At 38.6% G+C, this 18,508-nt stretch overlaps 1 protein-coding gene across 1 annotated transcript; it reads left to right on the top strand.

The window, feature by feature from the left end:
* Nucleotides 1-362: 362 nt before the first annotated feature.
* LOC126476237 (interferon-related developmental regulator 2) lies at nucleotides 363-16,158 on the top strand. The gene is made up of 10 exons (XM_050103528.1): nucleotides 363-583; nucleotides 806-922; nucleotides 2,170-2,332; nucleotides 2,451-2,652; nucleotides 4,691-4,941; nucleotides 5,591-5,834; nucleotides 10,283-10,378; nucleotides 10,464-10,586; nucleotides 10,794-10,916; nucleotides 14,026-16,158. Exons 1-9 carry the CDS (start codon nucleotides 553-555, stop codon nucleotides 10,878-10,880), a joined length of 1,314 nt encoding a protein of 437 aa, XP_049959485.1. The 5' UTR covers nucleotides 363-552; the 3' UTR covers nucleotides 10,881-10,916; nucleotides 14,026-16,158.
* Nucleotides 16,159-18,508: the final 2,350 nt, after the last annotated feature.

Below are 18,508 nucleotides of genomic sequence, written 5' to 3'. Positions count from 1 at the left end.
ACTTGTTTTACAGAATCATCGCCAACATATACACAACTATATCCCTACTCGATATAGATATCAAAACCATAGTGCTGTAAGTATAGTCCTGGCCGTTATGTCTGCACTTGCGTAGGCCGCGGATTAGACTCTCGGTTGTTCTGGCAATATCCAACCTCAGTAAAATATGCCACTGTATTATAAAGTGCAGCATTATGTAAAAGATTAAGCCTACATTTGTTTCCAATTTCTTAAATTATGAATTAACTTGAAATGGACATCATATTTAACCTAAAATTCTAGTTAATAGCATACCATATTTCATTTTAAAACGCAAAGTTGGTGCCCCACGTGTTCCATATCCAAGCTCGGAATTCATTCCCAGCATTCATTGCGAATCACATTGGCCGTGAAGGCTTGCTTCGCATGCACTGAGCTGCATCATGTTCATGGGCTTTTGTCAGATTTTATTTATATGTCAAGTGATAAGTATACGTAAACATAAAGCTATATTGAATTGTTTACCTTCTTGATTAAGTGTAAATTTTAGGCTGGATTATAATTGTTGAAGACATGCCCAAAGGAAAACGAAAGGGGAAGTCAGGTAAGTGTCCCAGCAGCTTGTGAGGTTTTCTGAGCGCGAACGAAATAACCTCGCAAATTGCTGACGTATGAGATATATGTGTGTAACATATGATCGTACCTGTTATTGTTTATTGATCACGAAGTTTCAGGAAACCATTAAGGATGTATTTAGTGATATTAAAGTTTAAATTTAGAAGTTGCGTAATGCTACTTCTGTGATGTTATTAAATTGAAATTTCAGGGTCCACTCCGAAGCTACGGCCAGACGCTGTTGGCGTAACATCAGATGAAGATTCACTAAATGATAATGCAAGTGTCATCAGTCTCGCCTCAGAAAATCGTAGCATAGTCGAAGAAGGTAAGTTGTGTATACACCCCCTTCTAGGTTATGTTACCCAATATCTCGCACATATTGACGACACCTGTTTTCGCTAGCAAGAATCTAACAAATGCAGAAGTTGTTTGAAGACATTGTAGAGCAGTGACGACTTACGTATTTAAGACATTCTGATTTGGCTTTGATGGTTGAACCAAAGTTAGTTCATTCATTTTAAAAAAATTGATGCACTAGATCCTTACGTCACATACACAAATATCCTCTCACAGTCCGTATCGATGTTGAACTACAATCTGTATATGGTAAAATTTAATATGCTACTCCTGTAAGAGTGACTGAAGGGAGGTACTTTCTGCTGAAGGTGGTAGCCCTCGTTTTAATAAATAGGTTAACAACAATATTTATAATTCTTAGTTGAGAAATAACAAACGCTTATTACAAATATTGTGTTGTACTGACCATAACGCCTATGCAAAGGTAAAGGAATGTATGAAAAAGGTACTGAAACCGGCTCTCTAGTTTGGGACTTGCCATAGACTGTTACTGAGTGGAGGCAATTCTTGCTACAAGTCTCACAAATTTACAATCTCTCATTATCTCTTGTGTTTGTGATTAGTGGGGGGGGGGGAAAGTCTTAACAACATGCACCCAAAAGAAATACCTTCTTTTTGTACCCCAGTTCCAGGATAAACACTGCATCAGTGTGTCAGCTTCTTTTCTGTGCAATATATTCATTTGTATAGCTCCTAAGATAGGTTCTTGCATATCTTTGTAGTGTTGCTGAAATGAAATGTTTCTTTTAAAAGATATAATTTACTATTTCTTGTAACTGAGGTATTTCACTGTAAATAACCTGTTTACTAAACTTCTTACAATACTGACAAAGGGATCACCATATACAAATAACCCCAACCACCATAAGTTCTGGAAGGCAGCACATTGAACCTCAAGGGTTGAAATTTCCAAGATGTTATTTACTACTTTTGCTTCCCAGTTGTAAACATTGCCTGTTATCGTTGCAGTAATTTGTAACAGACATAGAACTTCTCATTTCTGTTGACACAGGATGCCTAATTGCTACAATATTTTCTGTGCACAATAGACAAAAAAGAAAATTCACAGGTTTGGGAATATCCAAACAAGGATAGTGCTGGAACTGCAAGAAAACAAACAGTCTGAGCAGTGCTTACAGAGTTTTATCTAGCAACAGTACTATTTGTTCTGTTTTCAAACATGAAATTGATGAATGTGATATTGATTTATTGCAGGAGATGAAATTGATGAGCAGACACAAGAAGAAATATTTGAAGAAAAATTAGGAGAAGCCATTGATGGTTTAAATCAAAAATCGGCTCAGGGACGAACAGCTTCCCTTGAATCCGTTGCAAAAGCATTCATTAAAAAATGTGTACCTGAATATGTAATTGACAGGTGGGTTTTTCTCCTCTGTGCTTGTTCCTTTTTTCTGGTGTATCAGGTAGTTAATTTTCTTCTTACACTCTTGCTGTGGCTACGGGTTTCTTACACCCTTTTGTTCCGAATAATGTAGGCGCTTCACATTGACTGATGGTGTGGAACGCAGCCTAAAGAAGGGCCGGAGTGCGGAACAGGCAGCTGCAGCACAGTTGGCACCACTTCTTTGTGTACAATTGGGTGCTGGGGAGCATTCGGAAGAAGTTTGTCGAGAGTTATCACCAACGTTAACTGTTGTTGCTCACGACAACTCCGCTTCTCCATTAGCTAGAGCAAAAGTAAGTTAGCAGCTAGTCTATTCTTCAGATGTATCTGTCTCTGTTACACTTTCACTTGTTTTTGAATATTCTGATGTGTTGGATACTTCAGTCTCCTACCAATAACAAAGGTTTTGGCTGCTGTTAAACTTTCGGCCGTCAAGTTGACCAAATATAGTGTGGTTTACTTTTTCAAGTTACTTTGTTATACATTTATGATTGAGCAGCTGTTGTGCTGAAACTTAATGATGGGGGAAGGTTGTTTTGATTTTTGACGTTGTCAGACTGTGAAGTAACTTAAGATATTCTTTCCCTTATTTGTATATTCTATATACTGTTTTTTATGTCAATAGAAGGGCTTACCCAGATCTTGGGCACTGTTTTGAGCAGTATAAATAAACTGCACATCACAGTTAGGAAATATGGAAGTGTCAGATTCTGCCAGTCTGTTTCGATCTGCAATGTAAAAAGTCTGACACCCCCATTTGCATCATACCGCAAGTTGATGACCATAACATCATTAAATACACCTGTGAACAAAGATATAAATGAACTGAAATATTTTGCTCCAGCAGTGAAATGAAACTAATGGGACCACCATAGGAAGTAAGGCATTCAGAGTGCGAACAAGCTAAATATACGAGAAGAAGAATGTCAGTATTCCAAAACTGAAAATAATGCACACAAATACCTGTAGAATAAACCATACAAAAAGATACTCCCAATTAGAATTGAATATTTCATTTGACCTGTGCAGCTCAGACGAAGACAGTAATACCAAGAATCGACAACTTGTAGAACTACTTTTTAATTGCCGTCAAATGTGCTTCAGAGCTAGTTCTCCATTTTCGTGGACTGTGTGGCTATACTGGAGAAGTTCCATATTGTTCACTTTTTCACGTAACATTAACAGAATGACACACTTATTAGGTTTAATGAGATAGACTATACCTCAGTGATATTAATGAAAAAAATGCTATATTGAATTTACTATTATTTAATTTTACAGAATAGTAAATCCAGAACACCATTGTACCACTGTAACATAGATTATATATGCAGCATTTGAGTCATGTAATACTGTCATAAACATGCTAAATAGAGTTCAAGGGAAATGACAGATTCCAATTTTTGTATTTTTATGTGTAGGTATAGGTGTTTTGGTACTGTCAGCTGTGGTCAAGGGAAATGTCTGATTCCAATTTCCGTTGTTTTTGTGGTAGGCATTGGTGCTTTGGTATCGTCAGCTGCTGTTGACCTATAAAGGTCAAGGGAAGTGTCCGATTCCTGTAGATTTTGTAATTTTTTTTTGTTCGTCATGTTGTGTGTTTTGGGATCGTGGTGTGTTTTTTTACTGTTATATTTAGCTTGTCGTCGCCCTAAAACCTTCAATCTCCCGCAGTTGTCTCGTTAGTTTGGTTGTATTTTTGGAGGGAGGTGTTATTGTCTTATTTATACGTTTTTTCGTGTTTGTTGCCGTGTGTATGTAGTGATGTAGGCGCCATATGGAAACGCTTAGAATAGCAATTTCCGCCATATTGGTGATGTCATGGGTCAAAGCAGACGGGTGGAATTGGACACTTCCGTATTCCCCTAAATAGTTTCAGAAAGTAAGTGCAAAATTGGAAGTTTCTCATCAATGCCGGAGACTGAATGATGTGGTCAAATGCAAGTAATATGTTTCTAGACTTTATTTCGCCCATTTCTAGCATTTTTCATTAATACTGCCTCAGGTATAGTTTATTTTATTAAAGCTAACAACTGTCGTTCTTTTACTATTAGATGATACACTAAAGCAGATGTAACGCAATGCCTATTATAGCCTGTACAGTCCTTGATACACACACACACACACACACACACACACACACGACTGCTGTCTCTGGCTGCTGAGGCCACACTAACATTCTTAAATAAAGTTAAAACCATGGTTACACTGGGGTTGTAACCTCCTGCTGTAATGAAATATTTACTAACATACACTGCATGCCTGTTTTTCTTTTTTCTCACTTTCCTTTTTCTTTTCACTGAAGTATACAATTTAAGTTTCTATTTGCAGTGCTGCTGGGCTCTTGCCATGTGCAGTTTTCTCTCAGGTGGAGAAATGAATGATATAGTGCAACTGATGCGTTCTATGGAAACAATATACAGTGCTTCCTATCTCAAGGGCAATGGCACAGTACCTGTAGTATCAGCTGAAGTGGCTGCTTTACATGCAGCAGCTATTTCTTCATGGAGCCTTCTTTTGACTTTAATGTCACCAGGAGATGTGTATATGTTGTTATCAGACACTGATACAACATTTTCACCGTAAGTTTTAATATCTTTATTTAAATTAAGAACATTGCCACCTTAAATAAGTTATTAATGCAAAATTAACCAGAATTATTATTAAGACATTGTATAATGGTGTACAGGTCCACTAAACATTTGTAAATTATTGTACAAATAACTTGCATGTGGGACGTAATAGAAAATTTTGCAACTGTTCTAACATATTTGATTGCTTGATCTCTGTTGTTAATTATGGTAGGGATGTGGACATAGGGTGAAATCATGGGATTTGTAGTGTTTGATGCAGCATTGTAGTGGCTAGTGTAAAAGTGAATGAGTCATTATCTGCTTTTAATCTCATCTAGTGGACAAATGCATTCTAAGGAATGGCCCAAAATTGGAAAAGTAGTTTAACATCTAGCAAGACAGTTATATTAAAGTTGCAGATTGATCAGCCACATCCTCAGTATATTTGTCAGTATCAGTTGACCAGAGACAACTGCTCTTTCTGGAGACAGTTGATTCTCAAGAAAGTGATGTATTGATCTGTTTTGTATAGAAAATATTGAATTTTTTTATTGAGATTGTTTAGCTATGAAAGGAGCAGCAAATAAATTATAGTAACTTGTACTTGTTTGTTGTTAGATTTAATTGTAATATACAAATAATAAACTTTCATATACAGGCAACTTTGGCAGCTAGCTGAACTCTTAGAATCCGCACACTTAGATGTGCGTATGGCGGCAGGTGAAGCAATGGCTCTTGTGTTTGAGATGGGACGCACTCATTCCATAGACTTCCAAGAAGCTGCCACACCTCAGCTTATTGAACGTTTGCGAGAATTGGCAACAGATTCCCATAAATATAGAGCAAAAAAGGATCGTAAGACCCAGCGTTCAAGTTTCAGAGACATTCTGCATTATGTGGAGGTATTTATAATCTGTATTATGTTCTATAATAATTTTGTGTTTCCCTCTTTCAAAAAATGCTGTTGAAACCACAAAGTTGTTAAAAAATCGTAGCAGACAGATCATACAGTATAAGCTTTCATGGCAGGTACTGACATCACTTAAAACTTCTAAGCTGCTAGGTTGTGGTTGGTGTATAAAACTTTCTCCTAATGTTTCCTCTCTGACTGTGGGAAACATCTTCAGAGGTTAAATGGCGAACTGCAACCAGAACTCGAGAGAGTGCTGATCTTGTGGACAGTGTAGAGGGCAGCACAGTATATCGTGTGATATTGGCTAAGAGATTATTGCTGTTAATGCCAACATTCTCCATTGAAAGTAATTGATCGTCATTCTTATGTTGCAATGTTCACATCCAAATTTTATCTGACGTAAGACCTTCATCTTTTCTGTTAAAATTTGTATCATTATTGATAAATCTAAGTCTCTCAGTGCGCATGCACATGATAATGTGATGTTTTTGAGATGACACTCGTCTCACTGAATTTTATTTCATGTTCGCCCTCTCGATAAAGACGTTCTGCTATGGATGATTTATCCATATGTCCCAGACAACAATTCCTCTTTCGTGTTCAACGAGACGGGTGTTAACATTTCTTTTTACAGTACCAGTATAAACCAGTTTACAACTACAAGGAATTTTATATACACCTAGTGTAGCCGAAGGATGTCGTATATCTTTTGCTGATATTAAACATTAATAATGTAGGAAAAGACAGAGTGCTACTTACCGTGAAGAAGAAACATCAAGTTCCAGACAGGCACCATTAAGACACTTGCGTGTAGCTTTCGGCCAGTCTTAGTCTTCATTAGTAACACACACACAATTCACACGAGCGTGCACACGTGTGTGTGTGTTTGTTTTATTAATTAAGATGTGGCCTAAAGCTACATGTGAGTGTCTTTTTAGTTGTGCCTGTCTGCAACTTGATGTGTCTTCTTCACAGTAAGTAGCAATCTGCCTTTTCCTACATTGTTGATATTCCTATCTGGAGTTTTCATTGTTCGATCTTAAACATTCTTTTATCTTTCTGGTGGGTCTGAAGATAGTTTCCACACTACTTGGTCAACATTTTCCCAGTGTGATTTGTGATTGTACCGATCAATTGAAGGAAAACTTTCCCTTCGGGTAGCGGTCATTCCTCTTCAGTACTGATTCTCTCCCTAGGGTGAAGTACTCTTATCTAGCTCATTGTTAGAGTGACCATTCTTCTTGAATGCCAAATGTAGATGTTCAGGCTCATCTTTTAAATAAGTTGGTTCACAGATGTTGTGTGCCCCATCTACCAAGGTTTTAATCATTCCTCTTTTTTGTCTGGGGTGTCGATTAGAATCTTAATGCTGGTAACAGTCAGTATGCATGGTTTTTCTGTATTTTGTTGGCCGCTATTCTCCATCTCAATAGTAAATTGTATTTTTGAATTGATACCATTGAGATGTATCAGGAAGGCATCAAATTCCTCTGCACCGTATGTCCGTACTATGAAAGTATAATTGATTTAAGAGTACCATCTGGCTGGTCGTTTTCTGGCAATGTGCAACACCTTTTGTTCAGAGCTCTCCATAAACAAATTGGCAATAGCCAGACTAAGAGGACTGCCCATAGCCACACTGCCAATCTGTTCATAAAAAATTGAAAATAGGTTGTGGTGACGCAGTGTCTGGATAACTTCACCATGCCTGCTGGAAAAATGTCGGCTATACATGAAATAACTTTGTTCTACAGAATCACGGTAAGAAACACAGCGTCGAAAATAACAAGGATATCACTTTGTCCCACGTGCATTTCTTTAAATTTGTTGGTGAAATGATATGAATTTTTAATGTGACTATCAGTTCCACCAACATACGGTTACAGCAATGAGTCGATGTGTCTAGTTAAATCATGGGTGGAAGATTATATAGCACACACAATAGGCCTCTAAGGATTCTGTGGTTTGTGCACCTTGGGTAAACCATAGAACATAGGTGGGTACACTTCCGTAGCTTTGGATATCAACATTGTAACATAAGAATGACATTTGATTACTTTCAATCAAGAATGTTGGCATTACCAACAATATTCTCGTAGTAGAAGTCATGCGATAGTGTGTGGTGCCCCCTAGATTGCCTATAAATTGGTGGCTCTCTAGAGTTCTGGTTGCAGTTCGCCATTTTACCCCTGAAGATGTCTCCCACAGTTGGAGAGGAAATGTTAGGAGAAAGGTTTATACATTGCCCCTAATAGCCTGGAAGTTTTAAGTGATGGCATAGCAAACAGAATTGTAATAACAATCATATTATCACAGTGATCACTGAAGATACTTTATTTTAAAGTGCATATACTCTTAATAAGACTTACATGACAGTCATAAAAGGTGGTATGAACCTGTATAAGTTGTAGAAAAATCTTGCTCACATACAGAGTTATTAAACATTTCATAGTTTGTATCTATAGCACTCCAGTGGGAGCAGGGCTTATTTTTATCTGGAAAAATGAACCACACTGTTGAGGGAACTGGCAGTCGTGTGTGTGTGTGTGTGTGTGTGTGTGTGTGTGTGTGTGTGTGTGTGTGTGTGTGTAAAAACAAAAACAAAAATTGTGGATCCAAAGCACTGATGGATGAGATGGCATGTGTCACTAAATGTCTGGAAGTATTGAGTAGATTAATTTAAAAATACAGAGTTCTTATAATGTATTTCAGAAATAAAAACTGAAAACTGAATTATATAGAGGGGTCCAAAAAAATGTATCCACTGTTTAAAAGTCCATAACTGGCAAACTAATTGACGGAGTTGTCTCATCTTTGATAGTGTAATAGTTTGTAGTTCCGGCAATCGCCACACAAGCATTGTATTGCATTGTTTTGTCAGATGACTGTCACCAGATAGTCAGTGTTTTGTTCTTAGTTGCACCTAGTTACTCGAGTAAACATGGCTGGCGCAAGGCTTGCATTCGATGAAAGGAAGTCAGTTTTGAAGTGCTATTTTAAGTACAAAAACGTTAATGAGGTTCAACGACAATGGGGAAATGAGAATCAGAGCCACAGACACGTTTAACGATTAGTCGCATTCAAGACAAATTTGAAGCTGAAGGCTGTGTTAAAGATGTACATAAACAACAATCTGGACGACCTGTAACAGTAAAAAGTCCAGCTAACTCCTGCCATGTGTTACAACAGTTCACTCGCTCGCCACAGAAGTCTCTGAGACAGTGTGCCTCTGAAACTGGAGTGAGTCGCTCAAATGTTCGGCGAATTTTGAAGACAGAAAAGTGGAAGTGCTACATCCCACGATTGCTACATACAATGAACGAGGACGACACAGATCGTAGAATGGAGTACTGTGAGTGGTTTACTAACTTGATGCGCAACAATGAAGTGTTTGAAGAGATGATTGTGTGGTCTGATGAGGCACAATTCAAACTCAGTGGTACCGTAAATTGCCACAATTGCATCTACTGGGCCGCCGAAAATCCGAATGTCCATGTAGACAAAGCTGTGAATTTGCCAGGAGTAAATGTGTGTTGTGGATTGTCTTACCGGGGCTTGATTGGGCCATTCTTCTTTGAGAGCACAGTTACCGGTGAGGTGTACCTTCAGAAGCTTCAGATATCCATTTTACCTCCTATCCGAGACTTGTATGGAGACAGAAGAGTTTACTTTCAACAAGATGGTTCCCCAGCCCACTACCAAAATCGTGTTGGGGAGTATCTTGTCGAAAATCTACCAGGAAGATGGATAGGCCGTAGAGGTGCTGTGGAGTATCCACCACGTTCCCCAAACGTAACTCCTCTGGACTTTTACCTGTGGGGGACACTAAAGGACGTCATTTATCGACAAAAGCCACGCACATTGGATGAACTTCGAGAATCCATCGTACATTCATGTGCAAATATCCAACTGAACACGTAGCAGTCAGTAGTTCGTGCTGCAGTTTGGCGGTATCGTTTGTGTGTGGATGTTAATGGTGACCATTTCAAACACCTACAGTGATATTTTAAGTTGGATTTCAAGCTACACTTTCACCAGAAATGAGAAAACTCCGTCAATTAGTTTGCAATTTACGGACTTTTTAACAGTGGATACATTTTTTGGACCCCTCTGTATAAATAATGACTAATATGAAAGGCTTTTTTTTTTCTTTTTCTTTTTTTTTTTTTTAATGCATTAGCATTGATCTTTGTTTTGGAATGAAACATTATAATATGTATGAGGAACAAAAAGTACGTAAACCTTATGGAATCGCAAGAAAAATTGTGATTTGTCTTAGAGTGGTCTAGTTTATTTCTCTACACACACACACACACACACACACACACACACTGGCACCGGGGTGCGCACACTCTTAGGCTGCTTTGTGATGCTCTTTCATTGTGAAGCCAATCAACGTTTGCTTCAATTTATTCATAGTCTTCTTAATATTTGCAGGATGGTGATCCACCAGATATACAAGTGAGATTTGGTCAAGAGGTGTTAGCATTAGACTCTTGGTGCAGGAAAAAGCAATATGATGCTTTCTGCCAGGTAAACATTCAGCTAATCATTAATATCTCTACAGTTTGACGTTTTGAAATGCTATGTGATGTGCTAATACTTCCGTTCTATACAGGTTTTAGGGTCTGGCATGAATCTTCATTTGACAGAAAATGATCTTGTTAGAGAGATATTTGAACTTGGAGAGAGGATATCACCTCTTAATGCAGCACTTCACAAACAGACAAAGTTGGAAAGGGTAATATGCTTCTGTATTTTATGTGAAATTTAATAGAATGTTGGTGTTCATACACTTGCAGATAATTTGTAACTTTTGTAGCAACTGTTTCCAAATGTAATGATTTCCCAGTGATAAAAGTAGCATGTAGTCAGTGTTAATTTCTATTTTCATTATAAGTACAAAATTTTTAGTAGGTTTGAATACTCATGCAATATTATTTTACAGCATTTGATGAATGCAGCAGCGTTTAAAGCTAGGACTATTTCGAGGAGTAAAAACAGAGATAAACGTTCCTCTGTAATGGCATGTTGATGGCTGTAATACGCTTACCAAAATAAATTTTCATAGGTAAGTTGATGTAAAAAATTTGTTTATCCAGTGTAATGTAACTGGATAGGTGGAAAAATCTACTAACCAAGTGGCAGGAGAACACGTACATATAAGGGTTAAGGAAATTTGCAAACTTAACGTTCATGCATGTGTGTTCTCCTGCCGCCACTTGGTGAATAGATCTTTTTATCTATCCAGTTACATTACATTTTAAAAAATACAAAATTATTTTCGTTGTTCATCCAGTATGAAATTCATTTCGTTTGATGGAGTTAAGAATGTAACATTATCTGATTATTTATCTCTAAGCATTTCAGTGAAAGACTTTTCACATTAAAGATATTTTTAAAAACTGACAAATTAGAAGGAAAAACAATCTCTCACTAAGAGGTGTTTCCAAACACACATCGTCTCTCTTACAAGGGCTAATGTAAAGGGTCACCACAGTGTTGAAGACCAGTGACTGGTGTGTTACTGTTTAACCAATGCTATACAGCTGTCAGTTGGGCCTTAAGACATGTGATATTACTAGCACATAAAACTGAAAAGTATTTAGTAAAATCCTTTTGGACGTTACTATAGTGTTTTGAAATAAAACCGCCATTTTGAGAACCTTTGCAGTGGTCTCTTCTCAACAGTTCAAACAATCAGTTTGAAAATTTTGCAGCCTAATGCCCAGAAGGATTTTACTCGAATTTACACTTGCTGTAAAAGCCTGTGTACTGAAAGCCTATTACTTTTTCTTCTGAGCCTTCAGGGTGTCTTACCTCATGTGGATTAAGGGTGAGGTTGTAGATCCCACTTGAAATTACAGATTTTGTTGTGAGTGGAGCAGTGGAACAGACATTTGTTGTATTTGTGCACTATATTTGTGTTTTTGCCAGAGTGTGCTTGTTCTGAGCATTTTAGCACTGGAATGTTTGTGATGTAAGAGCGGTGTGCATGACAATGTCTGCTGAAAGTTACTGCTACATGGAGGTCACACTACCCAAAGTTCGAGTGGGAATCTTCTTCTGCATATGAAAATGCCCCAGCACATAAAACTGCCAAAACAATGTACTTCTTGGAGGAGGAAAGAAGTGGGCGTGCTATTGCACCAGCTCCGTTCACCTGACCTGGTCACTTGTGATTTGTTCCTGGTCCCAAAGATGAGTGAAAAAAAATTGTTGCCACCATTTTTCTTGTGGTGATGAAGTTATCACAGTGTAAAATTGCTGTGAGCGACTTCCTAAAGAAGCTTGGAGTGAGACATTTTTGAAGTGGTTTCAAAGTACGGAAAAATGTATAAGTGCTCATGGAGAGTATTCTGAAAAATTGTAACAATTAAATTGTAAGTAAACTTTTTTAAATTCCTGCTAAAAGCTTTTGGCATAACCACTGAACATTGACTGTGCAGTGTGTGTCCAAGATCACAGAGGTGAGATGACCCATATTGGTGAAGAAAGTAGTCTCTTCGGGATCGTAATGGCACACCAATGTTTTGCCACTTGTGACGATTTGTAATTACCTGTAGATCATCCTTCGTCGAATTTTTTCAATCGTAAAATAACACCAGTTCATTCTTGCGTATTTTTGGACTTGCCAGAGAATGTGGGAGAACATACCTTGGTTAGACTGAAATAATTGTGAACAGTGGTCTATGCTGCATTCGGTGCAATATTTATGGTCCCTTCGATTTCAGAAAATGTGAGGTGATCATTTCAAACATTTTCCTCACAGCAACAGTGTGTCCACAGCTCGTGGTCCAGTGGCTAGTGTTGCTGCCTCTGGATCACTGGGTCCCAGACTCGATTCCCGACTGGTTTGGGGATTTTCTCTACCCGGGCACTAGGTGTTTGTGTTGTCATCATTTCATCATCATCATTCGTGGCAGTGGCTAGATTGGATTGTGTAAAAACTGGCTGTCAAAATTGGGACTTTGTACAGGCACTGATGGCTGCACAGCTGAGTGCCCAACAAACCAAACATCAAACAGCATCAATGTTTCCTTGAGTGACTTTCGTTGTTGGGTGCCTGGGACAAGATTTATATTCAAGAGACTCCGGACGTCCTTGAAAATTCACAAAACAACTTTTCAGTGGTGGCTCTAAAAGGGGCAATCGCTGAAATGCATACCAGATAGGGTAAATTCTTCTGTATTTAACTCCTCCTTTGCAGCCATAATAACCATTTGATGAAAATGGTGGCTTGACAGATCCACGTTGCACTCTGTCTGGCCTAGCACTGCTTGCATCTTCACTTACCATTCACAACATGTAAACCATGCTGCAATTGGGGAACCACTGAGTGCATGCTCTGATGTTGAAAAACAATGCTCTTTCCAACTGAAATAATCCCATTGTCATCAGACTTCTGGTTTAAGAGCGGCTAAAGCTTGGTGGCACAGCCCTTCTGTTTAAAGGATGATGCTGTGGAGAGGCTCAGTAATTTGCCTCCAGTCATTATATGTGCTACAGGTATAGGTTGTACAACCTATGTTTTACTAACTTACGCTCTTCATTAAAGTCGGAAAAATTACATTGAGAAGTATGAAAATTGCTATATTGCTGTTAAACTAGCCAGCTACAATTTTCTATGAGTATGTTCTGAAATGGTTGCTAGTTGACATCTGTGACTTGTGCTTCTGCTAGCCTGCTTAACTGGAGGAGATTAGCATCAGTGCCTCTGTATCACATTTCTCAGTACATCACTACATATAGATGAGCAGTGTCTTCTGCTCCAGCATGATGGCGCCATGAAAACATTGGTATGTTGTGGGAGCACAGCTGTGAAATTTGGCCACAATTGGGTAGGTCTTACGGGATGTGTTGCATGGCCAGTGTGCATGTGTGATTTAATGTCTCTAGAGTACCACTAAAGCTGAGTTGATTGCCCAGATTATTGATCATATCTCAGCATGAAGCAGAATCTTCTGAAGTTCGACAGACAGCCATTGCTGCAAAGATATGAAATTTGGGAGGTACCTTAATATTTACAGGATGTAGGAAGCTTTCAGTCTCCTGTAAGTAACTTATTTTTATTGTTGAAAGAAAATGGTGGGTTACTCGAAGGGTTTACTTCAGAAATGAATGTGTAACACTTCTTTTTAGTGTGTAGCAGATTTAAAATAAAATATCTTTTGTTCCAGGGGATGTACAACCATGTTCTTCCGTAAACACAGCAGAATTACCTTGCATTATGAAGTGGTAAACTACAGGAAATAATTTATTGCTGAACTCGTTTCTTATGATAACACAGATGTTGCATTTTAATAGTTTTGGTATTATACTTTGATGACAGAAATATTAATGGTGCTAGACAATGACTGCTGTAATTCTTTTTCTTTGGGCACGAGTCTTCATTTTAGAAGTGATTTTTACAATTTAAGAATGTTTGAAGTTGTTTTGAAATGTATCCAGAATCATATATGTATAGTAAGCATTAGGAACATTGTCAATGTAGATAAATTGTAAACTTTTTATTGTTGTGGATTGTGGCTGTTCTGTGGTTGTAATTGTCTTGTGAGCTGGTTGATGATTTCCACTGAATTACATTCTCAAGACTAGGCTGTACAGTATGAATTGCTTACATGTTAAGCAACCTGGAATATCTAATACTCTGAACTTTTTTGTAGTGAGATAATTTTATCTTCCTTGTATTATCTTATTGACAAAACATTCATTATTCTTCATTTTGCTGTTAGAGGAGGCAAGACAGGTCCCTGAAACTCCGTGGATATGTCTCAGAAAAAATTCATTCTTTCCATTAACTTCTGTCATAGTATACGTGACAGACTATGAAAATTGGGAGATTAATGCATTCCAAATTGAAATAAATACTGTACTGTGGGAAGATTGTGAATGTTGAACACAAGTAATTTATTTTGTAGACTGGTTTAGTTGAGGTATTTACAGTATTCACTGTTGAAGTGATAAATATTATGTGCTTAGCAGCTTCGTTTTATGCAAGTGTGTCAATGATCAGTGTATAAAATGCATTTACTTCCTCACTGACTTTCCCCCCTTCCCCTATTGAATGATTTACAGAAGAGAAACAATAGATATCATATGAGGAGCATATCACTTCAAACTTGTTTTTTTGTTGTTTTTTTTAGTAAAAAGCGGAAATGTTTGACAGTAAAGAAACAAATACATTGAAACTGATTGGATTTCTAATGGAATTTTAGGATTAAACAAATTTAAGAAAGGGAAGATATACTGTATTTTCATAACACTTGTTTTCTGCAGTCGGGAGGTTACTGTTCCAGACAAAAACTTTCAGCCAGGTTAATTTTACTAACATTTGTAATGTAAAGAGTATATTTGATGTTTCAAATGGTCTGTTGTGATTTTTATAAATGTAATAACTTAACCACAAAACTTTACAGAAAATAAATTGAAAGATATTTCATTGAAGCAAATCAAGCATATTTGTTTTACCAGTTTCAAGCAATGAACATAATGGTATCACATCTTATGGAAACTGAAGTCATGTTGGCAGAATGGCTTCATATGCTTGTATTTATTATCACAATGAAAATGAGTCATATTTGTTTTACAAAGAAAGGCAAGGTGCCTGCTTCTCATGTTAGTTGTACTGTGTTGTTATGTTATCAATGCAAAGTAATTGTACTAGTCTATTTATATAAAAACCATTTTTGTACAGGTGGTAGATACTTGGAATAACTTCTCAAAAGAGACAACAGTTTTGAACCTAAGTCATTGTTTTTAACAAAAGTTTGGCTGAATGTTCTTCCACTATTTTGTTTCGGAATTGTGTAGGCTTTGCTTGCCCTTTGTAAACATAATAATTTTATTAGCCCTTTTGATGGTATTTTCAAATTATTAACTTTGTTACAACTCCTTGACAGAAATCTCCTAAGGAAACAACCCACAGATAAATTGTGAGATTCTGCTCTGTCTCAATATCTAAAAAGGTAGTGCCTCTTTCATAAAATGTATATAATAGAAAACGAAACATTGCAACATTGTGTACAGATTCGCTAGAGTTGGGTTGTGTTCATTTTACTTGTTATTGTTCTGTTTTATATAATACCATTAGTTAATGGTAGCACATAATTTATTGTTGGCTTAATTCCACGGAATATATTGTGTACAGTCAAATTTTAGTTCCTGAAACATGTACTGAATGTTCCACATTTGTTCCAAGCAGACAAATGGAATCTGTTAAGCGTGGTTGTATATTTACATTAAATGCTATTATATTGTACATTTACATTAAATGTTGTACAATCAGTAAATGAATAAATTGTTTCAGGATTCTGGTGTCTTTGAAAATTTATGGATAAGGTCTTGTAGGAGATTAATCAGGTTGAAATTCTACATGGTTACATGCTACATTTGCAGTGCACCTTAGACTGCAAAATAATTGTCCACAGCTGCATATAACAAACAGTTATTTAATTATGTTATTTTTTATTCTGTCACTGACTATGGTCATTATGTAGTTTGTGATCTTTTTAATTTATGGTAGAGCAGAATGTGTGTTAAACGTGCCCTCTTTCACATATACTGAGTGAGATGGTTCAAACCTATGTGTGACCATCCAGATTTAGGTTTTCCGTGATTTCTCAAAATCGCTGCAGGCAGATGCCGTGATGGTTCCCTTGAAAGGGTACGGCAGATTTTCTTCCCTATCCTCTACACAATCGGAGCTTGTACTCTGTCTCCAGTGATCTCGATGGCAATCTTCCTCTTCCCCCCTCTCGCATACACACTTTATTTGTTAGCACAGTAAAGTGATTTGCAATTAATGGTTGCTGACAAGTGCAGACAATCGAGATATGAATTGCTACATCACTTCAGATAGATCTAAGAGGTAATTGTGTATATTTAGGCAAGAGTTGTCATATTGCGATGCACGCTTGTGCTGAAAGATATTTAACTTTGCCCATAATTCTTCCATGTCCATTGTACCGGAAGTAAATGGAGTCGATTCATTTACTAAGTGGGATGCTAACAACTACTTATCTGCTCTTTCTAATAAGAATACTCTCCTAGCCTTCTTGGCCGACTTTTTAACTTTCGGAACCATAGTCGTAATGACATCATCATGATCACTAGTCCCTGTCTCAACACTGACACCGTCGATGAGGTCTGGTCTGTTCGTGGCTACCAGATCTAAAATATTTCCATTAGGCGTTGGCTGTCGATTTAGCTGCTCAAGACAGTTTTCGGATAATGTGTTCAAAAGTAATTCGCACGACGGCTTGTCTGTACCACCTGTAATGAATCCGTAGACATCCCAGTCTATACTAGGTCGGTTGAAATCACCTCAGATTAATATAGCATGATCCAGGTACTTCTGCGATACAGAATATAGACTCCCTTTGAATGATTCTAGAACTGTCACGGTGGAACCTGGTCGCCGGTAGTAACACCCAACAATTAACTTTATTTCTCCTAGCCCTGTTAAACATGTCCAGATAACTTCACAATCACACTCTACTTCGACCTCAGTAGACACAATATTTTTGTCAACTGCAATGAAGACACTACCTCCTACGGTGTCTAATCTGTCTTTCTGATACACGTTTCAACCCCCACTAAATATTTCAGAACTTCCTATCTCAGGGTTCAGCCAGGTCTCAGTCCCGAGAATAATTTGTGCGCCACACGCTTCCTGGAGGGCAGTAAATTCAGGAACTTTATTCTGAACACTCTGAAAATTTACTGCTAATATCTTGACAGCTGAAGTGTCTTTACACTGAGCATGTCCTGATTTCACCGCCCGCATATTGACTGATGGGTGTTCATCAGGACACCTCGCACTACTGCCTAGCCTAAAAAACCCCTATGTGCACGCCACAAATACTCTGCTACCCGAGTAGCCGCTTCCTTTGTGTAGTGCACCCCTGCCTGACCTATCTCGATGCGTCCTATAATTCCCCACCCAATAGTGCAAGTCTAGAAATCTGCAGCCAAGACCGTCACAGAGCCGACAAAGCCTCTGATTGAGACCCTCCACTCGGCTCCAAACCAAAGGATCCCGATCCACTCTGGGAACGGTGCTGCAAATAGAGAGCTCTGCTTGCACCCCGCGTGTGAGGCCAGCGGTCTTCACCAAATCCGTCAGCCGCCGGTACGAACTGAGGATCGCCTCGGAACCTAAGCGACAGGCGTCATTGGTGCCGACGTGAGCAACTACTTGCAGACGACTGCACCCCGTTCACTCGATAGCTGCAGGCAAGGCCGCCTCCACATCTTGGAGGAGGCCCCCCGGCAGACAGAGTGCACGTTGGAACTCTTTCCAGCTCTGTACGCTATTTCCCTAAGGGGCTCCATCACCCGCCTAACGTTGGAGCTCCCAATAACCAGCAAGCCTTTGCCCCCGTGTGCCTGCTCGGGCCCTGCTGAAGGAGCGGCCACCTGCCCACTGACAGGATGAACGGGCGAGGCCAGCCGGTCAGCCTCCACATTGATCCTCTGCCTCGAGTGACACAAACGCGTTGCAGTCCACCACTCACCCTGAGGTGAGCGCGGCCCCAATGCACTGGGTACACTAGAAGGTGCCTCAGCGGCTGAGTCAGCGGACGCAGCAAGCGACACCTGGGGTGTGTCAAGCGACGCGCCAGACCCTCCGCCGTCGCTGCACCTTCAGGCAGCCTGAAG

Source organism: Schistocerca serialis, chromosome 1 (assembly GCF_023864345.2).
Source record: "Schistocerca serialis cubense isolate TAMUIC-IGC-003099 chromosome 1, iqSchSeri2.2, whole genome shotgun sequence".
In the NCBI taxonomy this organism is placed as follows: domain Eukaryota; kingdom Metazoa; phylum Arthropoda; class Insecta; order Orthoptera; family Acrididae; genus Schistocerca; species Schistocerca serialis.
Note: the sequence above shows the minus strand (reverse complement) of the source record. Positions and strands in the feature narration are given on the sequence as shown.

Excerpts from the sequence above, each read along its gene's own strand:
- LOC126476237 (XM_050103528.1), top strand. The coding sequence starts at position 553 with ATGCCCAAAGGAAAACGAAAGGGGAAGTCAG. Across the intron at positions 2,333-2,450 it reads CCTGAATATGTAATTGACAG|GCGCTTCACATTGACTGATG; the intron begins GTGGGTTTTTCT and ends CGAATAATGTAG. Across the intron at positions 2,653-4,690 it reads CTCCATTAGCTAGAGCAAAA|TGCTGCTGGGCTCTTGCCAT; the intron begins GTAAGTTAGCAG and ends TTCTATTTGCAG.